Source organism: Lagenorhynchus albirostris, chromosome 14 (genome assembly GCF_949774975.1).
Source record: "Lagenorhynchus albirostris chromosome 14, mLagAlb1.1, whole genome shotgun sequence".
Lineage (NCBI taxonomy): Eukaryota > Metazoa > Chordata > Mammalia > Artiodactyla > Delphinidae > Lagenorhynchus > Lagenorhynchus albirostris.
The window spans coordinates 87,319,526-87,345,831 of NC_083108.1; the positions used below are offsets into that span (position 1 = coordinate 87,319,526).

At 47.5% G+C, this 26,306-nt stretch overlaps 1 protein-coding gene across 3 annotated transcripts in view; it reads left to right on the plus strand.

Annotated features, from left to right (window-relative positions):
- The window catches only part of SFSWAP (splicing factor SWAP), an 81,747-nt gene that overhangs the window by 18,669 nt on the left and 36,772 nt on the right, over positions 1-26,306 (plus strand). For all 3 annotated transcript variants that reach the window (XM_060122029.1, XM_060122027.1, XM_060122028.1), the window contains 5 exons: positions 14,859-15,099; positions 16,108-16,239; positions 16,757-16,850; positions 17,818-17,989; positions 25,563-25,793. In XM_060122029.1, coding sequence (XP_059978012.1) covers positions 14,859-15,099; positions 16,108-16,239; positions 16,757-16,850; positions 17,818-17,989; positions 25,563-25,793 — 870 coding nt within the window. The remainder of the gene's footprint in view (positions 1-14,858; positions 15,100-16,107; positions 16,240-16,756; positions 16,851-17,817; positions 17,990-25,562; positions 25,794-26,306) is intronic.

Consider the following 26,306-nt stretch of genomic DNA (forward strand, 5'->3'; position numbering starts at 1 on the left):
TCCCTGACCCCTGACCCCAGCCGGAGGTGCTCCAGCAGTGGGGCACCAGTTAGTGACCACCTCTTCCCCTCAGTGAAATAATTGTTTTGACAGTCATCTTCTTCACACATGCAAGAGTGACAGACACGAGTAGGAGAGGCGGTATGGAGCTTATGCCTGGTGATGGACACACACGCTGCGTTGGGGGCCAGCCTCACGTGTGCCCAGGCCAGTGGAGGGGAAGGAGGGAGTCGGTGCTGACAGAGTGTGTTCTGCTGAGACGTGGGTTTCAGCCATGCCAGAGGGCTGGGACCAGGTTCTGGGTTTTCCAGAGAAGCAAGGAACCTAGCGTGTTTAGGTGAAACATCTCAACTTACAAATGTCAGCAGTGAATTCATATTTTGTAAAAATACAAGGCGTATTTTATAAAAATACAAAACATAAGGCAAGCCAGATGCTACTCATAGGTGCCCGTGTCCAGCCTCTGCTGTGGGTGCAGGAGGGTACCTGGGCAGCGGGACAGAGGGAGGTCGCAGAGCTTCTCTGTGGAGACCGTGCTCAGCAGTAGTCAGCTCTGCCCAGAAGCTGGGGAGGGGCTGTCAAGTGGCCTTCAGATTTCACACAGATTTAAACGCATCGTGCTGGGAAGTGAGAGCAGTTTCGTTAAAATGGAGAGGACAAAAGCTAGACTCCACCCGGGTGGGAAGTGAATGGGTGGTGTAGAAGTGGAGACCTGAGCACGGGCCGCTTTGTGAAGAGGGGAGGGGCAGTGCCTAGTGGAGAAAATGTTCCCTGAGAGCCCTGCCTCCAGGATCGGCCCCTTGGGTTGCCATGACAACAGCCCATCTAGCATCCGGGAGTCATAGGATGGGAGAGGCGGCCTTAGAATTTGGATCTAGATCAGAAAAATGCCTAGAAGAAATGAACACAGACACCTGTACTTGGGTTCTCAAAGATGTTTTTATTTGTAATTAGAGTCTATGGTTATCTTAAAAAGTAGCAAGAAAGAATATGAAAAATTTGAAAAAGAGGCAAATAAAGGCAACATGGCTCATCAGATAATAAAATGAGATGTTACAATAGAAGTCCTTGGGAGGCCTAAGTAATTGGTGGTTTACACAAAATGTGTGATTAAAACAGGTCTGAAAATGCTACATACGTGCGTGCCTGACACGTGCTGCTGTTGACCCACTTCTGACGTGGGCCACGGCCTTGCCTCTGACGGGCGTCCTCAGCACAGCCAGCCTGAGTTCTGTGAGGTGAGGTGCACGCCAGGCGCCCAAGAGCAGAACCGCAAGCTTGCAGTGTCTTACTTCAAGGCTTTCACAGTTCTTTCTCCCTCCTTGGGTTCCACAACAGTTTTTTGTTTTTTAAGCAATTGGTGTTTTTTTCTGATCTTTTCAAAGGATTCAGTTTCATTTTCACAGAATCAGTAATTCTCTTTTCTCACTCAGATTTCATCTGTTTGCATAAATTTTAATTAAATACGTAATTACAGTACGTTTAACCAGAAAAAGTTTAAGTGAAAAACTCTGCTGGTAAAAAGCAGAAGGTTCAGCGTTCTAAAGAGGAGTGCCCTGGCCTGGTGTGTTAGTGCCTCCGGGGCCTCCCCGGCCCGAAACCCAGGAGGCCCTGCAGAGGGGAGGGGTGAGTGAGCCCCCCGAGACAGGTTCAAACGAGGAAGGACTGGCTTATGAAAAGCTGTTCGGAAAACAGATCCCATTAGAGCCTCACCTTTTATCCAACAGCAAAAACTACTTCCAGGTGTACGTTCCAGATGTGAGAGTTCTCAGGAAAGTAACGGCGTTTTTTTTTAATTTATTTTATTTACTTAGTCTTGGCCGCGTTGGGTCTTCATTGCTGCACGCGGGCTTTCTGTAGTTGCAGCGAGCGGGGACTACTCTTTGCTGCGGTGCGCAGGCTTCTCATTGCGGTGGCTTCTCCTGTTGCGGAGCACGGGCTCTAGGTTCGCGGGCTTCAGTAGTTGTGGCGCACGGGCTTAGTTGCTCCGTGGCATGTGGGATCTTCCCGGACCAGGGCTCGAACCCGTGTCCCCTGCATCGGCAGGCAGTCTCTCAACCACTGCACCACCAGGGGAGCCCCCTAATTGTTTTTTTTAATAGATTTGTTTATTTATTCTATTTTTGACTGTGTTGGGTCTTTGATGCTGCGAGTGGGCTTTCTCTAGTTATGGCAAGCAGGCTTCTCATTGCGGTGGCTTCTCCTGTTGCAGAGCACAGGCTCTAGGCTCGCGGGCTTCAGTAGTTGTGGCTCGCAGGCTCTAGAGCACAGGCTCAGTAGTTGTGGCGCACGGGCTTAGTTGCTCCGTGGCATGTGGGATCTTCCCGGACCAGGGCTCGAACCCATGTCCCCTGCATTGGCAGGTGGATTCTTAACCAGTGCGCCACCAGGGAAGCCCGAAAATAACAGAACAAGAATCATCTATTTTAAGCCAACAGACATTATATTCAACTAATGGAAAAAACAAAACTGTTGAGAAAGCAGAAAAAAACTAACAGAAACAGCTTTTACAGTCAAATAGGAAAACAACTTATAGCCCAGTAGAAAAGTGAACTGCAGTATGAATAATTCACAAAGGTAAAAATGACCATAAAAATTTTTTTAAAGGTTTACCCTTGCTGCTCACTCAGATGGCATTGTATCTGCTGACTTTAGAACCTAACCTCCGTGGAAAATAAAATCCAACATTTCATTTAAATCAGGCTACAGCAAATATATGAAGAATCCGAGACTTTCTGTTATGGTGGAAAAATACCCATTCGCAGGCACACAAGAACACTTTGAAATTATAAGTCTTCAGATAAAATCGAGGTTTCTGGGCTGTGGGAAATGTTGTTTCATGTATACCTATTTGAATTTCTTAGTAATCATAGAGATTAAATAAAAGAGAGACACGCCATTTTTCAACTGTCACGTAAGCAAAGAAGGAAAAAAGGTCGACATCATGTTGCTGGTGGGAGTGTTAGACTTGTGGAGGGCAAGCTGGCCGTGTAGACCAGAACCTAAAATGCGCGCCTTTGACCCAGAACTGAGCTTATGTGTGTAAAGACTGAGCTTACAAGAATGTTCACTGTAAGAACGATTTTTATTAGCAGCAAAAGACTGAGATGCCCTGTGTGTCCCTCAGGGAGGACGAATGGAGTAGGGTTAGGGCACAGCGGCAGCTGGAGGCTCTGCCTGGGGCTCCTGGTGGGCGAGGGTGGGGCCGAAGGGGGCGTTTGGTGTGAGACTAGAGGGGCAGGTAAGAGACTGGTACCAGCGGTGCGCTTAGAAGAGGGTTCAGGGTGAGGGGGTGACTCCTTCCCTGGCCATTTGTACCACTTTGAACCTTCTCAGAAAAATTGCAGGTGTGTGTGATGCTCATTTGAAACACTCGTATCCTGAGTTAATTCTTTGCAGTTTTGAGATTTTAATGGCAAGACTGTTTTGTCAGCTCTCCCTGTATCCTGTTGAGGCTGAAGCAGTCCTTGTGACAGCTTGTGTCCCGAACAGAGGCGAGGGAGCCCACCGGCTGGGGCCCGTCCAGGCAGCTGAAGTCACTGAGCTTTTCCGTCTTTTTACATTACTTGGTGTTTAATAATCACCTTAGAATGGACTCAGTCGTCCCTTGTTATTTACTTTCTGCTGATCAGAGGTTTTCCTAGATTTGGCAGTCTAGGAAGAAAAGCATCTTTTTTTTTGGCGATACGCGGGCCTCTCACCGCTGTGGCCTCTTCCGTTGCGGAGCACAGGCTCCGGACGCGCAGGCTCAGCGGCCATGGCTCACGGGCCCAGCCGCTCCGCGGCACGTGGGATCTTCCCAGACTGGGGCACGAACCCGTGTCCCCTGCATCGGTAGGCGGACTCCCAACCACTGCACCACCAGGGAAGCCCCTATTTTTATTTTAAAAGAATTTTTTTCTAGAAGCTCCTTAAATATAGATATGCGAAACTTAAACAATCTCTTTCATTTATTAGCCTGACAGTGAACTTTCATGCTGTTTTCTGTTATTATTTAGTTGTCTTCTGCTATTTATCTATAAATCCTTGCAAAAAAGCTAATAAAAATAAATTATACCGGAAGCAGTAATGCTGAAATACCACCCACTATTACAGCGTGCGGTTTTTTAAATAAAATGCCAGCTTGGGTTTTTTGATGTTTCGGTCTATAAATAGCTTAAGTGAAATTAAACCACGTCACATGGCTGCAGTAGATATTTTCATGCTTCTTCCCAGTTTTTAAAATGTGGTTTTGCTATTGTTTTTAGCATTTTTTTCTGCAAAGTCGTGACCTTGAAATGCTTTACTAACCTTGCAAACTCTTTTTTAGAAATAGCTGTACTATAATTCAAGAGAAGTAAAAGGGAAAAAGTAAAAGTATTACCCAAGATGCCACCATCCAGAAATAGCCATTTTTAACATTAAGTGAGCATCATTGATACAGTGAAAAAGACTGAGATATTGTGGGAAAAAGAGGAAAAAAAGAAAGCTCATATCTTTAGAATACAAAGATAATTTCTATGCAAAGATAGATTAAAAAGTTAATGTATAGATAGAAATATTTGTGTTAAAGTAGAAATAAGCTTTATAATTTTACTTGAATTTAGCTGAAGAACTGTAATCAAAATGAAAATGAAGTAATTCCTGAACTTCAGTTAAAAGTTTCTTCCATACCTCAAGAATTCAGTTCTAAAAGGAGAACATCAGAGAGGTTGGAATTGTAGGGGTTTTTTCAAGCTATGTTTTTTATCTTAGATGTTATTAATCAACTAAGAAAGTAGAGAAAATTCAGCACTATTAAAATGCCTTCCCTTCACCCCTCCCCTAACTGCGGGGTTTTTTTTTTTAAGAAATACCATGTTTAGATTGTGAGAGTTTAAAGTAGTATTTACATTCTGTTCTTTTCCCTGGTTGGTTAGTCTGAGTTCTGCGGATTAGTTTTTTTGTCAGAGCATCTGTCTTTGAGTTCTTTATCTGATTCGTTTCTTGGTTGTTTGAATTTCATAAACAAGTAAGTTTTTACAAGGGTTCCATTTCATGCATTCTTGAAAAGTGCCTGCCATTGACCCTGGTGTAGGAAGGAAAACTTGCCTGGGTACAAAATACTTGGGTTGTATTTTCTTTCTCTGAGATCTTGTAAACTAGAATCTCACATGGTCCTTCCTATCAGAGAAACCTGGGTTGGCTGACTTTTGCCACCGACTAGTTGAGTGAGTTAGTTGGTTTTCATTAGTTGCTCCTGGGTGCTGTTCTCTGAGATCTTATGTTTGAAAATGTCTGCTGCCCTTTGACATAAATAGCAACTAGGCAGAGAATAGTACACTTAGTCACACTTGCCTGGAACTTGGGAGCATTGCTGCATGTTGCTGTGGAAGGGATGAGGCCAGCTCCATCTTCCCCTCCCTCACCCCTTAAGAGCTTGCTTTTTCTGACTGGATACGTGAAGAATTCTCTTTGCCCTTAAATTTTAATAACTTAATCAGCATAAAGCCCCCCGTTTTCCTGGAATTCATTGTATACCCTTTCAGTCAAAGATGCAGTTCTTATGTCAGGGAAATTATTTTCTGTTATACCTCTGAACGTCTTTTAAAAGACACCAGCTTCCTTATTTTGGATCATCTTTTCTTCCATATCTGTCATTTTCTTTTGTTTTTTTTTTTTAATGTTTCTCTTTGGCATTCAGCATGATTACATCCACTTCCTATCCATCTTCTCCTTGGTTGGTGACTTGGTTTTTTTCAGCTGTGACTGTTCTGTTCCTTCTAGTCGATAATGGTGGTATTTTGGGCCTCGGTTTGTTTTCTAAACTCTCCAGCAGGTTTGCAGCCCTTTTCTGTAAAGGATGTAAGCGTTTCCAGTGTGGCAGCCGAGCAGCCTCTGTGGCGGCTGCTGGTGCTGGTGGAGCGTGACAGCCACACTGACCATCGGGAGCAAGGGCATGTGGCCGAGCCTTAATAGAACTTGATTTATGGACACCGAACCTTGAATTTCATAGAATGTTTACATCATGAAATGTTGTTTTGTTGGTTTGTTTTGGGTTTGTTTTTGAACTGTTTGGAAATGTAAAAGCATCCTGAGCTCTCCCGAGCTGGGCTGAAGCAGGCGCACGGGCCCAGTTCCTGGCCCTGCTCAGCAGGATCCCTTCCGTCTCATTACTAGTCTTACTTCCTTTTCTTTGTGCTCAGTTGAATTCCTGTCTCTCCAGATTCGTCCGTGGCCCAGAGAACTCGGGTTGCCTGGGTTCTGTCTCCTTCCAGACTCAGTTCTTTGCTGTTTGCACGGCACGTTCCTCCCTGGGCTCCTTTTGCTGGGCCTTGTCCTTCTCACCTTCCCCCACGCCGGTCGGCAGCTCCATCCAGACCTTTCATCCCAGCACTGGCCACCCCTGCTAGACACCGTTCTCACCTGCCCTGAGATGCTTGGTCGTCCCTCCCAAGTGCAGCTCCTCTGGAGACTCCATTCTCTGCTCTCACGAGATCCCCAAAATGCCCTGGAGCAGATGTCCTTCCCCCAGTCGGGGGCCCAGGGGAGACTTATGACAGCACAGAGCCCGGGCCGCAGGCTCCCACCTCCCATACCCCTGAGGCTCTGCCTCACCCTAAGCTCCTGGTCTCGCGCTTGAGCTGCCTGATGGTTCCACCCGGACTCCCCAGGACCTGTTCTTAGGTAGCTTGCCTCCAAAACCTCCATACGGTATGAAAAATCCAGGGCATTTTGCTTGAGGGTCACTGATGAAGACTTTAAGTAATAGTTGGAGACAAGGCATCTTGAGAAGCAAAAAAAAAGAGCAATTGCTTTTCAACACTGGCCTTAAAGTTCCTGAGTCACACATTCATGTATCTAAAACGGATCCATTTGGGTGGTTTCCAGTGCGTTTACAAGTGAGAAATTCTCCGTGTCACTGCAGAAGTCTTCAGATTTTCCTCTTCCAGTTTGGTGACAGCAAAACAAGTCTCCTTTTGCTTGGGGATTCTTTCTCCTTAAACACAGGGCTGTCTGGATGTCACAGTGAAGGAAATTAAGCAGGGTGGCTGCCGTGAGCCCACGTTGAGCTTCCATCTTCTCTAGCATCTGGCTTCTGAGCCCTTAACAGCCGTCGGCCACCGCCATTCACTGTGGTGAGAGGAGCCCCAGGGTTTTTAGACACGGTATGTGCTGATCCAGATGCTGAAAGCTTTTTAAGTATTTGGGGCATGGGGAGGGTCATAATATATTATTTTTTAAATAAATGTGTTTACTTATTTTTGGCCGCGTTGGGTCTTCGTTGCTGCGCGCAGGCTTTCTCTAGTTGCGGCGAGCAGGGGCTACTCCTCGTTGTGGTGCGCGGGCTTCTCATTGCGGTGGCTTCTCTTGTTGTGGCGCACGGGCTCTAGGCCCATGGGCTTCAGTAGTTGTGGCACGCGGGCTCAGTAGCTGTGGCTCGCGGGCTCTAGAGCACAGGCTCAGTAGTTGTGGCGCACGGGCTTAGTTGCTCCGCGGCACATGGGATCTTCCAGGGCCTGTGTCCCGCGTTGGCAGGCGGATTCTTAACCTCTGCGCCACCAGGGAAGTCCGACAGCTGTGTTTCTGGAGCTGCTGGCCGCTGGCACCCCTCTGGACAGGCCGCGTTCCCAGCCTGGAACCCGGGGTGTTCCGCTGGCTTCCATTCATTGCTTTCCTGTGTGTTAGTGCTGCTCTCTCCTTGTTTGTTTGTTTACTCCTGTATTTTGCTAGGGCGTGTCCTCCAGTAGCTTGCGAAGAAAGGGTACACAGGAAGACCGTTTTTTTTGATTCTTGAATGTCTGAAAATGCCCTAATTCTGCTCTCACTCGTGGTAGGTCATTTGGATGGGCCCAGAATTGTGGTTTGAATATCGCCCTTCAGAGTTTGGAAGGTTCCAGGCCACCATCTCCTAGAAGCCTTTGCCCTGTGCCATTCCAGTTCCTGTTCTTCCACACGTGACTTGTACATTCCTTGAACAAACTGGCATCGCGGGCAAGCCATGCTGGGAAGAGCAGTGCATGGCGTTCCCACCATCGTGGAGCAGAATCAGTGACACCCCTGGGGGCGTCCGCAGTGCTGGCGGACGGAACCGGGGAGGCCCTCGAGCCAAGGCTTCCGGGGCCCAGGGGCCTGAGGAAGCCCGGGCGAGGCCCGATTTGGGTAGTGGGGGAGAGGGGGCATGGGACCCAAGGCAGGTGCCTCACAGAAAGGGAACGTGGCTGGGGCCTTGATGGGGAGTGACGCGGCTGGGTGGGCAGTATGGGGGCTCTGGCTGGTCTAGGAAGGGGTCCCTGGAGCCTCTAGGGCAGCGGCCGGAAGGGCTCTGGTGCCCAGGAGGCGGGTATGGGTCCGAGAGAAACCACGGAGCCCGGGCTGACTCAGCGGGAGGAGGCGCGGCCGCAGGAAGTAGGAGCGGCAGTGTGTGGGGACGGCTGTGTTCTGGACGCGGTCCCTTGGAGAGGTTTATGAGATGTCCCAGTGCGCGTGTTGAGCAGGCACTTAACATACCAGTTCAGCCCAGAGCTAGAGATAGCAGTTCTGGAATCAGCAAGTATAAGTAGGATTTCAAGCCATTGAAGTTATTAGGGAAGTCCCAAGGATGCAGGTGGATGGAGACTGGTTGGCCATCCAGTGACGGAGGCCAGGGGGCCAGGCGCTGCCAGGGGTGGGCAGGGCCGCTGCGGGCGGGCGGGCGGGCAGTCTTGCTGCTGCTGCTGCCCAGGCCCGCTCAGCTGGTAGCACAGCGCTTCTTTTTCACGATCTTGTGTGGGTAAAGTAGATCGGTCTTTTAAGAGTATACTTATTTTTCTCCACGGAACTCGGGAAAGCTATTTTCTTTCATTCTTAATACAGACACACGTTTATATTTCTGAACTGACAGCAGGGATTGCTGACCAGCCCGCTGATCTCCAAGAACCCTTCCAAGGCTTACGTTCTCTTCTGAGAGTTAGATTTGTACGAGATTAAGATCACATACAAGAATCAGTAAATTGGCTCTGATTTTTGCAAAAAGCCCGTTGAATAGAAGGGCTTTGGAAGGTAATTAGGCAGGTCTGTCTGACCCTGGGTTCCGCAGCTCTGTACGTTTCTGAGCGCACAGAGTGTCAGGGAGGAAGTGCTTAAGAATGTGCCGGTGGCTTTAAGCGGCTTGATCTTTCCACACAGCTATGCCTGCCCTTGGGAAGTGGAGGCACCCGTTGGCATCTCTGTCTTGGATTTATTTGGAGTAGGCATGTATAAGTAAACATTGTCGTGATGTTTATTAAAATCACATCAGCATTTAAGTTTGTGTAAAACCCAATCCCCTCTTTAAAAATTCAACAGAGAGCCCTGAGAACAGCAAGAGCCCTAGTAAGGAGTGTTATGCCTTGGAAGCCCGGTGAGAAGTGGGACTGCGGGCGCCCTTTGGAACCCTGCACACCACACCATCCCGTGTCTAGGATGGGACGGTGAGCTCCAGGGAGCCAGACCTCTGTCTGTCCTTCGCTCTGTCTGGTCCAGCGATTCTCAAAACTTAGCATTCGTGAGAATTTCTGAGTTGGGAGCTGTACACAAAAACACATGTTCTCTAGTTGGCAGTCATTTTAAAGGATTTCCAATTCAAGGATTTCAAGAGCTGTGAGGCCCCACTGCAGCGACGAGTGCACATCTGCAGTGTCTGCCACGGGCTGGTGCCGGCGGCTGGCTCCTGCTCTTGCGGAATACCTCAGCACGCACCTTGCTGTCAGCGGGCTTTGCTTGTCACACACTTCTCTAGTGCCTGCTCTAACCTGGGAGCTGTGCAGCCTCCCTCTCACTGCTTTTAAGATGCTTTGCCTTCTGGGACCATAGCCCTGATCGCAGAGAACTGCCCCAGGGATGTGTGTGCAGGAGGGCAGAGCAGGGGCCTCCTGGGGTGGGAGATGGTTCTGGAGGTAAAAACTTTGGTTTAATTGAGGTACAGTTGATGTGCAATATTATGTAAGTTACGGGGACACAACATAGTGAATCACAACCTTTAAAGGTTATAGTCCATTTATAGTTATAGTAAAATAATTGGCTGTATTCCCTGTGCTGTACAGTATGTCCTTGTAGCTTATTTATTTTATATGTAATAGTTTATGCCTCTTAATCTCCTACCCTTGTCTTGCCCCTCCCCATTTCCCTTTCCCCACTGGTAACCACCAGTTTGTTCTCTGTATCTGTGAGTCTGCTTCTTTTTTGTTATGTTTACTCATTTTAGTTTTTAGATTCCACATATGTCATGTCATACAGTATCGTCTTTTTCTGTCTGACTTAATTCACTAAGTGTAATACCCTCCAGGTCCATCCATGTTGTTGCAAATGGCATTATTTCATTCTTTTCTATGGCTCAGCAATATTCCACTCTCTGTGTGTGTGTGTGTGTGTGTGTGTGTGTACACCACATCTTCTTTATCAGCTCATGTGCTGATGGACACTTAGGTTGCTTCCATATCTTGGATATTGTAAATAATGCTGCTTTGAAAGTTAGGGTGCGTGTATCTTTTCAAATTAGTGTTTTCATTTTTTTATATATATATTCGATTTTAAGGGGGTTTTTTGTTTGTTTTTAATATTTATTTATTTACTTGGTTGTGCCGGGTCTTAGTTGCGGCAGGTGGGTTCCTTAGTTGTGGCTCACTGGCTCCATAGTTGAGGCATGTGGCCTTAGTTGTGGCATGCGAACTCTTAGTTGCGGCGTGCATGTGGGATCTAGTTCCCTGATCAGGGATTGGACCCCAGGCCCCCTGCATTGGGAGCGCGGAATCTTAACCACTGCGCCACCAGGGAAGTCCCTGATTTTTAGTTTTTTGAGAAACCTCCGTACTGTTTTCCACAGTGACTGAACCAATTTACATTCCCACCAGCAGCATATGAGGGGTCCCTTTTCTCCACATCCTCGCCAACCTTTGTTATTTGTTGGAGGTAAAACTTAGGAGGGGCTTCACAGCAGGCAGAGGACACTGTTTGGAGCTGCCCCTGGCACGGGCAAATGAAATGAGGGGCATGATACTGTTCACCATAGATTGGGGGGCAGGCCAGGCCAGGCGTGGCTCCAGGCTGAGGTTGGCCTATCACTGTCACATCCGCCCCGGGCCTCAGTGTCTGTGGGGAAAAGGACAGAAACAACCTTCTCCCTAAAATCTTTTCATCTATGACATCCTGCACATGAAATGGGAATCTGGGGGAAACAGTGCACAGTTGGCTGCACTGTTGGGCCCTCAGCTGTGGCATTGCCCCAGCAGGCACCATGCAGCAGCAAAGTCTGCGTTCTCAGCTCGCCAGGCGTCAGGTGTTCCATTGGCATCAGGGTTAGTTTTGGATACAGAGGGATTTTCAAATTCCTGTTCACCTTTGCAAGGTGTAATTAGAATTCGTTGGAAAGGACTCACAGAGCGCGTGGGTGAGAAGTGAGAGGGCATCCTGCGTGCCTGGTCTTTAGGTTTCTGCTTCCTCTGCAAGATCCCCAGGGGCGTGCCCTGGGCTGGCCTTCCAGTGTGGGATCCCTGCCTCCGGAGTAAGACTTGGCTCAGGGCTTAGGAGCTGCCTTCAGGCTTGGAGGCTTTGTTTGATTTTCACACACGGAAATGGAGCCTTTTCTCTTTGTGAGCTCAGCTATGCATTTAAATTTTTCCCTTATATTTTACAAGCATTTTTAGGTATTTGTAATGGGTGAGTTCCTGAGTTAATCTGCCGTCTTTCTGGCTGGGTTATTTTTAGACTTTGTTTTAATTTAATTTGATGGGTGACTCAGGTACAGACTGATGGTTAATCTGCATGTTCATTCTTTCAAAGGGATGATCCTTAGTTTTGAAAATAATTTATTCACTTCTGTTACATAAAGAATGCATTAAATTGCAATTGCATAATATATAGTTGACACTTAACTGTAAACTGTTTTGTTCTAATCCATACGCCTCATTGGTTGTAGCTACGACTTTGAGATGTATTTTGGCCTGTTTTCAGGCCAGAGGCTGGCCACCTGGCATAGGAGGGACATGGAGTGTCTGTCCTGTCCTTGAGATGTGACACTTTGGGCAGTAGCAGCTCTTGCTGCCCCTCCCAAGACAGGGGGTGCTCTGTGGGCGGGGCTACGCCCTGGTCTTGCCGCTGCTTCCTCACCCCTCCTCCGTGGCGGTGTCTGTGCCCAGGGGTGAGAAGGGCCCCCGTCACTCGACCGAGTGCAGGGTGAGTGGGGAAGTCGTTCTGTCGTCTCAAGGAGGATGATACAGCTCACAGAAGCCTCTGTTCATATTTGAATACCTGATTGGGTTAGGAAAAGCTTATATCTGAAGCATCGAATCCATCTGTCCACCCAGCAGCTTCTGTGTGCTGAGCGCTGGGGTTACAGAACAAGCGTGTCTTTCCTGCCCTCTGCCCCCGCCTTCCTTCAGAGATACGCTTTGAATGTCTCTGTGCTAAAGATCACACAGAGAGGATATTGAGGCCACACATCTTTTTTTGAAAATGTGGAGCATTGTGGTGAACGTGAACAGTGGTTGGTGCACAGCATCGAGCCAGCGATTCACAACTTGGGAGTTCAGACATGTATAATTCATAGAAAGTAAGTCGCTACCAGCCGCGGATATGCCTGCAGCACATGTGAGTGATGCAGTTGTCCCAGCCGAGGCGGAAAGGCTGGGGTATAGCTGTCAAGGACGGGTTGTGAGCTGCTGCACCGCTGACACCTTCCCCACCGAGCTTCCAGTGCGGGAAACTGTGGTCAGTGTAAAGGCTCTCACTATTGGCAAATGTTTTTGTTTTAAAGTAGATTAACTGAAGATCAAAATAAAATTCCTTAATGAGAAAAATCTTTCACCATGCTCTAATGCAGAGGAAATTAAATCTCTGTGTAGTCAGAACCAGTTGCTTATCTACAGCAGGATTAGAAATTTAAATTCTTAATTAGTTCATTGGATCTTCTGTGATTTCACTGGTTTTGAATATTTTCCCCCCAAATAAAAAATGAATAAATTTACAGGAATTTTGATTGTTTTAAAAAGTGGGCTCTATCTTACAGATACTTGCATGGGTGGGCAAAATATGTAGGAAGTGATTGTACTTCACTGTTTATAATAATAGAGCCCCAAATGATCTCAGTGCCGTCAGGACTTCTTCAATCAATTGCAGTACGTCTCTGTGCTGGGGTGAAGGCATGCAGGGGTTACAGAGCAGCACAGCTTTGTAGACAAGATGACTTCCAAGACAAGTGTTTGCTTATTATTGAAGTACAGTTAATTTACAGTGTTGTGATAGTTTCTGGTGTACAGCAAAGTGATTCAGTTACATATATATAAGAAATACATACCAGATTCATTTATATGAATGTTGTATATAATATATATTCTTTTTCAGATTCTTTTCCATTATAGTTTGTTACAAAATATTGAGTATAGTTCCCTGTGCTATACAGTAGGACCTTGTTGTTTATCTGTTTTGTATATAGTAGTTTGTATCTGCTAACCCCAAACTGCTAATTCATCCCTTCCCTCCCTCTTCCCCCTTTGGTATTGCTCTCTATGACTGTGAGTCTGTTTCTATTTTGTAAATAAGTTCGTTTGTATCGTATTTTAGATTTCACATATTAGTGATATCATACGATATTTGTCTTTCTTTTTGTCTTAGTTCACTTAGTATGATAATCTCAAGTTCCATCCATGTTGCTGCAAGTGGCATTATTTCATTCTTTTTTATTGCTGAGTAATATTCCATTGTGTATATGTACCACATTTTCTTTATCCATTCCTCTGTTGATGGACATTTAGGTTGTTTCCATGTCCTGGCTATTGTAAATAATGCTGCTATGAACACTGGGGTGCATGTGTCTTTACCAGTTAGAGTTTTCTCAGGGTATATGCCCAGGAGTGGGATTGCTGGATCATACGGTAGTTCTATTTTTAGTTTTTAAAGGAACCTCCATACTCTTTTCCATAGTGGCTGTACCAATTTACATCCCCTCCTACACTGTTGGTGGGTTCCCTTTTCTCCACACTCTCTCCAGCATTTGTTATTTGTAGACTTTTTAATGGTGGCCATTCTGACTGGTGTGAGGTGGTACCTTGTAGTTTTGATTTGCATTTCCCTAATAATTAGCCATGTCTAGCATCTTTTCATGTGCTTATTGGCCATCTGTATGTCTTTTTTGGAGAAATGTCTATTTGAGTCTTCTGCCCGTTTTTTGATTGGGTTGTTTGTTTTTTTTGTTACTGAGCTACATGAGCTGTTTGTATATTTCTGAAATTAAGCCCTTGTCGTTCACATCATTTGCAGATGTTCTCTCCCATCCTGTGGGTTGCCTTTTCATTTTGTTTGTGGTTTCCTTTGTTGTGTAAAAGCTTATTAAGTTTGATTAGGTCCCATTTATTTATTTTTGCTTTTGTGTCGTGCCTTGGGAGACTGACCTAAGAATACATGGCTGTGATTTATGCCCAGACAAATGTTTAAATGAGAAAAGTAAGGAGAGGAGAGAGTGGAGAGCTAGTATCAAACGGGGAAGCCAGGGAAGGGTGTTTAGTCCTCAGACGGATCACCTCACAGGCCACACAGGAAGGGAGCTAGTGCTGCTGGACAGTGGACTTTGTCCTAATCTGCCCGCTCTGCAGTTAGGGAGGACATCAGTTGTGTAGTAGGAAGGTCCACGTTGGGCTGCCTTGAATGTCCCCGTGCATGTTCACTTTCCATCGTCCCTGGGTGTGTGTCTGGGCATTGCCTGATTCTTCCAAACTGTGTGTCACCTGGGCAGCCTTTCTTATATCAGAAAAATAAAACGATGTGGTTGACATTGGACAGAAGTGATATTGCATTTGGAAAAGTGTCCCTTTTTCCTGCATTGTGGATACTCACCAACTAGCCTGTCTTTTGCCACTCTCACGCCCCCAAAATGTGTCTTTTCACAGCAACAGTGGCAGCCATGTACTACAGCTACTACATGCTGCCCGACGGCACCTACTGCCTGGCACCTCCCCCTCCAGGGGTTGACGTAGCCACTTACTACAGCACCCTGCCTGCCGGGGTGGCCGTGTCCGGCTCCGCTGGAGTGACAGCCACGGCCCCGCCCCCTCCAGGGACCACGCCACCGCCCCCCCCAAGCACAGCAGAGACGAGTAGTGGGGTGACCTCCACCACCATCACCACAAGGTATGCTCTCACTTCTGCTGGTCACCTGGAGCACCTGTGTTCTTGGTTTGGGCTTCTTTATAGTGTGAGTCACATAGAGGGTCTCCGTTACCTGAGTACTTATTATCCAAATCCCCGAGTTGCAGGGTTGATTGGGCAACGGAAACTGTCATGACATAAGCACTTGTAGCAGTGAGGTCCAGCCACTGAGAAAATGAACTCCCAGATAGCGTCCCGCGCCGCTGCCCTGAGCCAGCATCTGCTCTCTCCCGTGCGCCGCCATCTCGGCGGGGCAGCACCAGGCACGGGCAGTGTGAAGCGAGGCCCAGTTTCTGCCCAAAATGCAGGATTTCATAAAAGCCGATGCAAGTGAATGGCTCACGAGCTGGTAGGAAATGCGGATCTGCTGTTAGTCCAGCTAACCATCGACTAACAGAGCCAGCAAGGCAGGGACTGGACCCCCGCGCCTGGCCTGGGGAGCGTGGAGGGGGCTCTGAAGGGCGTCTGTGGGTGAGCGAGCACTTCCTAAGAGGCACTGGCATGTCTCAAGCTGACAGGACAGCCGCTCAGGAGCCTTGACGGAGCACTTGGATGGTTCCCACTTCCTGATCATGCTAAGACAGTAAACAGGAAACGAAGGATGATGAGTCACGCCGGCCAGCATACCTTCATATATATACACAAGTTCACACTTGATTTGTCCTCGGTTGTTTCTAGAATTAGCAACTGGGGGAGATGTGAGGAGAGAAAAGATGAACCTGTGTTCATGACCTTAAGTGTCACTTGGAGTGAAACCCCTGTTTTCATCACTGGCAATGATATTTTGGTCCCTGTTTCAAATGGATTGACTTTGACTAGTTTTCTGTAGTCCCAGTCATCTCAGATAAGGGCCTCCCTGTCTGTGTGTAACTTACCTGCCGGTGTGAACTGAGACAGTGCAAGTCCCCCAGCAGCCTTGCTGGCCGCCCCCCTGCCGCTGATCTGGAGGAGGGCCTGGCACTGTGTGTGTGACCCAGCTCTCCTCTGCAGTGCACTTGCTTCCGTGGCCGCCATCATCCCCCCGCCCCCCGACATTCAGCCCGTGATTGACAAGCTGGCAGAGTACGTGGCCAGGAACGGCCTTAAGTTTGAGACCAGCGTTCGTGCCAAGAATGATCAAAGGTGAGTGAAGGAGTTTATGTGGGGTAGATGAATGGTATTTGGGGTTTAGTTTAGCTTCTTTTTTTAATCTAGCTACATAATTGTTTATATATATATATACATATATATATATTTTTTTTATCCTTATGTGTTTAGATAGATATATCTTGGTAAATTACTTAGAGTTGGGGTGGTTGTCTTTTTTATTGTTATAATTTTTTTGTTTGTTTAACCTGTTTTGCTTTGTTTTTTAAAAAATGTTGAACCTCCCTAAAATGAAAAGCTGGAATTCATGCTTTTCAAGAATCTGCTGTGGAAATTCAGACACACACTGCACTTTGTTTTTTTCATCAAATAATGTTCCGTGCTCGGGTCGTAACATAACAACAGGAGGCTGTGGTCGCAACACGATCTGTGTGATCGCCAGGGTCAGTCACTGCGAAGCCTCAGAGCAGCAGGTGTGGTCCGTCGGAGCCGAGGGGTGTCACAGCGAGCGAGCGTGTCTTGTTGCATGACTCCTCCCCTTCTCTGTTCCTAGGTTTGAGTTCCTGCAGCCGTGGCACCAGTATAATGCCTATTATGAGTTTAAGAAGCAGTTCTTCCTCCAGAAAGAAGGGGCTGAAAGCGCACAGGTGTGTGTCTGGGAGGAAGTAATCCTCGGGATGTGCGCTAACGGGGTTGGCTGATTTTACACTCACTTTTAGGTGTAACGTATGTCTTGCATTTGCCGAGTTTAGCTTTTCCCACCTCTCTTGTTTTACATCTGTTGAAATCTTTGACCCGTATTCATAGTTCATTGATGATCATTTGTCCAGAATGTTGTAAACAAAGGAATCCTGTTTCTTCAGGCGTTTGGTGTTTTGGTTGGCTGTGGTTTTTAACTACTTTGGGTGGAAGCCGTGTATTATACTTCTGCTGTGTTAACATGTGCTTAAATGCCTGAGTGTAACCACGGGTGCTCCCAGCTGACAGGCTGGAGCCGCACAGGCGCCACCCACCCACTGGCCTCGGGCGCCACCTGCCAGCAGCTCGCCTCACGACTCCCATCCCTGCAGACGTCCCCACACTTGGTTCTCAGGCACCTGTTAGAGGCATTTCCTCCTGTCCTTGTAATCCTTTCTTCTGCCTCTCCTCTCCTCTCCTCTCCTCTCCTCTCCTCTCCTCTCCTCAATTACATGGGCACCCTAATGTCTTTCTAAAACCTGTTTTGGTAGAGAGATCACGTAGGCTTTGCGTATCAGTGGATTTCTACAGGCTTTTATCTCTGACTGCTCAAACTGAAGAAAATGGACTCATCTGTACGTGCTGGGCATAATTTGGTGTTCTAAACGTGTTCTCAGTGGTCATTCTCCAAAGAAGAGCTAGTGGGCATTGGTTCCCAAAACAGTATTACAGGGAAAATACCTCCTTCCGCTCCTCTTTTCATTCTGTTGTATCAGAAAATAGTAAATCTGAGTTAGAAAATATATTCCATGGTGTTACTTAGGCAGTAACGTAGCCATGCTTTTGTCCCATGAAATGTATGTGCTGCATATCTTTTCTGACAAATCCTGTGTCATTTCCAATGGAGCAGTTCAGAGTCATGTTTAACCTCTGCAGGCTGTGTCAGCACCGGAAGAGGCTCCTGCAGAGTCTGCTCCTGAAAAGCCAAGTGACGTTGGGGATGATAGTGTGTCTGAAGATGTGGCCGACGCAGGGGGCAGAGGTGGCTCCTCGGGGAAGAAGGAGGTGTCGTGCAGCAAAGCCGTCCCCGACGGGAAGCTGGTGAAAGGTACGCTGCCCTCACTACCAAGGGTTCCAGTTTTGACCTTGTACCTCACAGGTGTCACTTCAAATTAGCAAGGAAGAACGCTGGACCACTTAAGGTCAGGTGCCTTTAGCCACAGGACAGGAGGAAATGGCTGCCCCTTTTAAGTTGCTGTTTTTAATAAAACTTGCTTATTTCATAGTACTTTCCTGATTTCGGGTTTGGGGTCATTTGGATATAAGCTCATCTTAGGTATGCATTCTACAGGCTGTTGCTAACAGCCTGTTCTACCAATTTAATGGAAATGTTTAGAATTTTTCAAATGATGTTTTGTACCCCCCCCCTTGGACTTCTGAAACTATATGCAAACTATTGTGCCAATGGAATTCGTTTTATTTGTTAAGGCAAGTCCCTTGAGGGTCTCTACCAGGCGGTATTCCACTCGCTCCGTTTCAGTTACCTTTTGTTTTTTTTTTTTGTTTTTTTTTTTTTGCAGTACGCGGGCCTCTCACTGTTGTGGCCTCTCCCGCTGCGGAGCACAGGCTCCGGACGCGCAGGCTCAGCGGCCATGGCTCACAGGCCCAGCCGCTCCGCGGCATGTGGGATCTTCCCGGACCGGGGCACGAACCCGTGTCCCCTGCATCGTCAGGCGGACTCTCAACCACTGCACCACCAGGGAAGCCCCTCAGTTACCTTTTATGTTCTTGGGAGGAGTTTTTCATCTACCAGGACAGACATACATGAAAAGAGCAAATATAAATAAATAGAAAGAAAAAAAAGCTGACACAGGCACGGTAGCAGAGAACTCTGTGGTTGGACGTGTGAAGAAGCAGTGAGTTGCACCAGGTGGGAATGAGAAGGGCTGTGCAGAGGGAAGAGGGTTCAGAGCCAGAGGAGCTCCCAGGCGGGACGGCGTGGTCTGAGCCGTGTGGCCTGTTCAGAGACGGGAAGTGGTCTGAGGGACCCGGGTGTCAAGGGGGGCACACCTGCCCAGGTAACCATGGCCAGCTCGTGAGGCTCTGCCTTCCTGGCGGGTCCCGGGGCTTCCAGCAGGGACAGCACACCTTGCGGCTTAGATCAGAGGAATCACTTTATGCAGTATGGTGAGTGTGTGAAGGGATCGAGGCAGAGAAGCCATGCGGGGGGTTCAGGGTGGAGCTGGTGGCCTGAAGTGGAGGAGGGGGCGTGGCCGGGTGGTGCAGGAGCCAGTGTCCGGGTTAAAAGGAAAGGCAGAGGAGACGCGGGACGGGCCAGGATTGCAGGAAGGCCTTTTCTGTGCATACAGATGCCTTTTCTGATACAAAGATGGCGATCAGGAGTAACCCAAATGACCCAGATGGGTAACTGGGAAACTTATGGAAGTGCCTGTGAGCCTCTCAGTCCGGGAGGTCACCTGAGCACACGTGTTTAATCTCTCACCCTTCCCAGCCGCCTTCAGCTCTCATTGGAATAACCAAAGGAATGTATTAGTAAGGAGAGTAAAAACAGTTACTGCTCCAGAAGCAGGGGGAGGTACTGTTCATGTTTAAGAAGGACAGGCCAGGCCACCTGGACTTCAGTTCATAGGAAAGAGTAGGACATTTGGGGACTCAGTGGCAGTGACCCCGGGGGAACCACTGTCAACCAAAGAAGGGGGCGGGCAGAGGCCAGAACCACCAGGAGCGTCCAGGGGGCAGCGGGGCCCCAACAGGGTGTGGTCGGGGCGCAGTGGGCCAGCCCCCGCATGGAGCGCCCTCCCCGCTCCCGGGAGCAAGCGCCTTGGGATTCAGCAGACGAAATGGTGCTCGCTCGCCACTTCCCTCGTCGTACCCTCTGAGCCTGAGGCGCCCGAGAGCTGCGGGTGTCCGAAAGCACGCACCCCACCCTCAGCTCCGTCAGGGTGAGGACGAGGAGACAGAGAGTCTCGGCTCCGCAAAGAGGCAGGAGCTCAGGAGAACACGATCCGAGCCTCGGAGCACATGGGCACCTTGGAAACAGTTACTAAGTGACAGGAAAATGCTTTGTGTCTCTGATGCGTATTCTCACAGAATGAAAGGTACTGTAGAATTAGTGCAAGCGATAATCTGACATCTGGAAAAGATTGTTTAGAAAAAGGTTGCCAAATTTTAAAATATAATAAAAACACTAAAAATCAGACTGGGTGAGAAGACAAGTTCAAAATTGTTCTCAGATTTCCAAGGGAAAGGATAGAGATGGAAGGAAAAGCATCCAGATGGGAAAATAGACAGGTTGTCCTTCACGGGGGAGAAGAAGCAGAGGCCGGCGCATCGGACGTGTATCTACAGCATTAAATGCCAGGGAGTCAGATCTATCTGAACTTCTGAATGAAAAGTGTTCTGAATGCTGGAGGACAAAGGTTCTTACAGACATGTCAGCGCCCTGAAATTGATCAGTCAGAGAAGGTGAGGGCAGTGAGCATATTATCCAGACTTATCAGATGCAGTGAAAACTTAAAGAAAACCTACAACCTCATGTGCTTATGTTGGTGAAGAGAAAGTGAAAACAAAGCAAGCATTCAACTCAAGGACCTAGGAAGAAACTTTCTATAAAATGCACATAAGAGGGCTTACCTGGTGGCGCAGTGGTTGGGAGTCTGCCTGCCGATGCAGGGGACACGGGTTCGTGCCCTGGTCTGGGAGGATCCCACATGCCACGGAGCAGCTGGGACCGTGAGCCATGGCCACTGAGCCTGCGCGTCCGGAGCTTGTGCTCCGCAACGGGAGAGGCCACAACAGTGAGAGGCCCGCGTACCGCAAAAAAACAAAAACAAACAAAAAAATGCACGTAAGAAAAGCAGAAAAGGAGAATCAGTAAAAATCAAAGCAGAAATGGGTGAGGATATAATAAAAGACCAGTAAAACTTATCATCATTGTACAAGTTTAATACAGAAAAAAGAGCAAATGCACAGCATAATGAGAGAGAAAACACGGTATTTTTTAAGTACACGAGAACAATATATTTAACTAAATTTGAATAAATTTGAAAATAACTGAAAAAAATTGTCTAAGAAAATATATTGATCAATTGCTAAAATGTCTCCAGAGAGGCAGTAAGACGACAGATCTATAGGCCTGAAAGAATTTAGAAAACTGGTCAGTGAAATACCTCTAAAAGCAGGCAGGCCAGGACAAAGTTAAGGTCAAGGTAACTTCCCTCAAGAAGAGAAAAGCCTGTCTGATTAAAGCTACTCCAGAGCCCAAAGGTGGAAAGTTAGGAAGCTCTCCAGCCCTAGCACCTTAACCCCATAAAGCTTAGCAGTCTGCAGGCCAGGACCCCTGGGAAACCCAGATGTTAGCACCTCAGATGGAAGCAAGCTGGGAACGACAGTGAGAGCAGGTGTGAGCAGGTGGGGCTCCTTGCAGCCATCCCAGTGCGGCGTCCCGCCAGAAAAGCCTCCAAGGACAGTCTTACCTTGCTAGCAGATGCTGGAAAAGCACCAACATTTCCCGAGATTTTTATGATAAAGCTTCCCTAGTATGACAGTAATTGACGTTGCAAAAACAGGCTCTCCATTGTGAAAAAAATAAGACTCTCACATTACCTCTGACAATTATAGTGATTCCAGATAGATTTAAGTGTTTAAACATAAAAAATAAAATCAGGAAGTAGAAGAAAATAAAGGTAATTTTTTTCTAGTCAGAGTGGAAAGGATTTTCTAAGAATTGAAGCCATGAATGATAAAGAAAGATAGGTCTGATGGGAACTGGGCCTGTATAAAGTTGGAAGACAAATGTCAGGATGGCAGTGATGGCTAATATAACAGAAGATAAAGGTCAAAGTCCTTGCTATAGAAAGAGCTCTTGTAAATCAGTAAGAAGAGTCACTGCAGTAGAAAAACAAAGGACATGAAAAGGTAGTTCACAAAAGAAGGAAAACAGTTGGTCAGTGAATAAACTTTTTTTTTTTTTTTTTTTTGGCTGCATCAGGTCTTTGTTCCTGCGCACGGGCTCTCTAGTTGCGGCGAGCGGGGGCTACTCTTCATTGTGGTGCGCGGGCTTCTCATTGTGGTGGCTTTTGTTGCGGAGCACAGGCTTCAGTAGTTGCGGCACGTGGGCTTAGTTGCTCTGCAGCATGTGGGATCTTCCTGGACCAGGGCTCGAACCCGTGTCCCCTGCACTGGCAGGCGGATTCTTAACCACTGCACCACCAGGGAAGTCCTAAACTTTTAAAATATATCCTCACTAACAAGATACTGTTCTTTGCCTCCAATTTGGTAAAGTTAGAAAGTAACAGAGAGCGTGCAAGTGGCAGGACCCTCAATCGTGCGTTGTCCTTGGAGTGTTGTCGGTAAGGCCTCTCCAGGGGAGAGCCCAATGATGGGGACCAAACCCTAAATGCGGATGCCCTCCCACTCCTAGAAACGTCTGGCTCACCAGGACGTCTCGACCAGGTGTTCCTCCCAAGGCTCGTGGGCTTTTAAAAATAAAAAATTGGGAACCATCGTGGGAGACTGAAATCAGTTGGCATGTCCATACTAAGAAATATTATTGCCATTTATTAAAATGATGTATGTTGACATGGAAAGATGTCTAAACGTTTTCTATGGAAAGGTGTCGCTTACTAAGTGAAAACAGCAGGCTATAAAGTATGGTCCCATTTTTCGCGTGTTTGTACACATGCACGTGTACGTGCCTCGGAACCATTGTGTTCAGATCATTTCTTTCCCGTATCTGAATAGCAGTTGGTCTTTCATTTTGTTCACTTGTGTTTTCAAAATTTCCTATAGAGAATATGTATTACCTTAGAAGTTAAAAGTTAGTAATGAAACTTGATACCTTAAGAAAGGAAGCATATTTGATGTGGAAGGTGGAGGGCCGGGCGCCGTCGGCTCACTCACGCGTGTTTCCTGAGCACAGGGTACTCTGCGTCATTGCACACCGGGGCCACGTTAGTCCTGCGGTCCTGCCCGCTCCAGGCTCTGGGGTAACCAGACCGCACACACAACACAGAACGTCAAGAGTGGCGTGAAGGAGAGAGGCCGGGCAGGGCCTGTCTGAGGAGAGTCTTCATTTGAGATGAGACGAGCAAGAAAGCCAGGCATGAGAAAAGGATGACGGCTCCAGGCAGAAGACAGGGCGGGGCTGGAGCGCAGTGCAGGAGCGGGGGGTGGGAGAGGGGCCCCTCCACAGCTGCTGCTCATCCTTAACACAACAGGAAACCGCTGAAGGCTGTAGGAAGTGCTTTTCACGTGTTGTGAGGTGACTTGCAAATAAGGTTCCAGGTAGAAGCAGTAGTTGTGTAATTGAGTAATTCTCCAAAGAAAATAGTTCCTCATCCCCTGCTTTCTGGCTGAGCTCTTCTGGGAAGCTTACTTGACCGTTTGAGCCTCAGTTTCCTTATCTGTAAATGGGGAGGCCTGATAGTATCTGTCTCCTCCAGGGGTTGCAAATGTTAAGTGAGGTGAGGCGTGGAGACTCTGCACATTAGTCAGTTCTTTTATTACGTCACTATTTTTTTAATACAAATTTATTTATTTATTTATTTTGGGGGCTGCGTTGGGTCTTCGTTGCTGTGCGCGGGCTTTCTCTAGTTGTGGCGAGCAGGGGCTACTCCTCATTGCAGTGTGCAGGCTTCTTGTTGCGGAGCATGGGCTTTAGGGCTCACGGGCTTCAGTAGTTGTGGCACGTGGGCTCAGTAGTTGCAGCTCGCGGGCTCTAGAGCGCAGGCTCAGTAGCTGTGGCGCATGGGCTTAGTTGTTCCGCGGCATATGGGACCTTCCCAGACCAGGGCTCGAACCCGTGTCCCCCTGCATTGGCAGGCGGATTCTTAACCACTGCACCACCAGGGAAGTCCCTAAATCACTTTAAAGTATGTATCGAACAGTGGTGCTGTTTGGCACTGTATTCGACATGCATTAAACTGTGTTCCAGAAGTTTTCATTTTAATATATTTGTTGATTGCATATTTTTTAATTTGGAGGAAGAGATTGGGAGTAATTGTTTTAAAATTATTTTGTGATATAATACTTTAGCCCAAGTTAACTTGAGTAATTTTGATTAACATTTAACTGAAGTTTTCTTTTCTCTGTTTCTTTGACTCTATTCTTAAAGAGACCATATTACTAGAGGCTATAAACGGTTAATATTATGAAAGTATTTTCTTACGGAGAATTTCAAACAAGTACAGAAACAGAGCCTGGTGTAATAGTCACACACGCAGTGCTAGCATCCAGCGCCCGTGGCCGACGCAGGACACATCTTAGAATTCTCAGTCCAGCCCACCCCCAGGATATTCTGAAGCAGATCCCAACATCATGGCATTTTATCCATCAGTGTGATCGCACTTACCTCCAAAAGATAAGGGCCGTTCTTAACATAACCACGGTAAAATGGTTAATATTGACTCTCCCAGCAAAGTGTGCTTTCCACCCCGTGTTATATCTTTGTTTGGGGCTTGTTAGGAAGGTAGACCTCAGCGCACCACGTACAGTGCAAGTGCATGGCGTTGCATAATCAACAGAGACTGATTTTGCCCCCTTTTCATTCTGACTTATAAAATATCACTTTGCTAACGTTTAACATCTTGGGGTGTGCTGTGTAGCTTGAGAGATTATTGACGAGAGATGATTATATGTCAGAGATCTGGGTTATTTACCAGCTTCAAGTCACACTTGGGTTTGGAACCGTGAAATGCTGAAAGTAGAGAAGCCCGGGGGGGCGGGGGGGGGGGCGGGGGCAGCTGGGTGAGCTCACCTTCACAGTTATAGCCACATCAGAACCTGCCTTCGGTAACCTAGATCCACTTCCCTCTCAGAGTCAGCCCGTTTGCACTGCACTTGACATTGCCCTTCGCTGTGGTTTACTTGAATAGCTTTCATCAGTAATAACACATGGTTTTTAAAAATAAAGTATCTCATTACAACCAGTTAGGTGTTGTTAGGAGCCATTTGCCATAGTCTGAGGACGCAGGGACTCAGTGAGTGCTGAGTAGACGGGGGAAGGGGAAGAAGATTGTTTCCTTTGGGGCCTTCGTATTTCTCTTCAATTAAAATTTCCAAATATTCTAGGAGAGAAAAATCGAACCACCTAAATTTTCGTTACACTAGGTTTAAGGTATTCTTAAAGGTGCAGAGAATAGTCTGACATAACGCCTAGCGCAAAGTAGGCACCCAGTCAAACGTTTGCTGAATAAAGGAACAGTTTCTGCAGCTTGCTTTTGTAAGAAAAGGTTACCTTCTATGGTTGGGATTTTTTAGAAGTACCTTTCAATAGTGGAGTCCCATCATATGCTTACTTCTGCAAACTCAGCAATGTGCTGAGCCCAGAAAAAAAGGAAAACACCAACAAAATTGACCATTTGCCCGTAGAGCGACCCCAGCTGGCACTCAGTGTGCGCATCCTGACGTGGCCCGAGGTGGAGCCGGTGCTCTGCCTTCCCCTCCGTCGGGCTCAGCGCGTGTGATGTCCTCTTAAATGCCCTCTGACATCACAGGCACTGCCTGCGGCCCCTAGAACCTCCCTCTGCGTAAGATGTGGCTCCACTCAAGACATTGCTCCACCAGCTGATGCTCATGTGGATGGTGGGGCCCGTGTAGATTTCTGCTCTGTGCTTCCAGTTACTTAAAAATGTATTACCATTTTCACCTTTTCTCAATAGCTTCATTTGCTCCAATAAGCTTTGCAATCAAGGCCAAAGAAAATGATCTACTTCCCCTGGAAAAAAATCGTGTTAAGCTAGATGATGACAGTGATGATGATGAAGAAAGCAAAGAAGGCCAAGAAAGTTCTAGTAGTGCTACAAACACTAACCCGGCAGTTGCCCCACCCTGTGTAGTTGTTGAGGAGAAGCGGCCTCAACTTACCCAGGAGGAGCTAGAAGCAAAGCAAGGTTTGTCAATATGTTTTAAACTTCTTAAAAGAAAAGTACATAAATACAAGATTAACCTACTAAGGCAAAACTACGAGACTGCCAGCTGGAGTCTCCAGCCTGTGGAGATCAGAACCACTGCGGAGCCGCGGGCTGCTTTGGCTCAGCTGAGAAGTTCTCTGTGGAGTGAGGAGCGCTGCTGTTCCTTAAGCTCAGATGCAGTGCCCTCGGCGATGTGTTTTCAGAGGATCGGCTGAGGGTGGCCGAGAAGGCTTTAATGGCAGCCTTGGGGCAAATGCTCAGCCTGTGCGCCCAGCTCGGGGTAATGTTCCGAGCTGGGAGACGCCTCTTTGCGAGGCCATCTCCCTGCAGAACCATCGGACCCTTGAAGGTGCTGGGGCCCAAGCTGGTTTTCAGGCTGTGGCTCGTCTTCAGGGGTCACGGTGTGGCCACCGCTTGCCTCTGACGCATGGCTAGCAGTGTTTGTGGGGAACGTCTTGTCGTGTTCTGTCCCTCCTCCAAAATAAGTTCTGT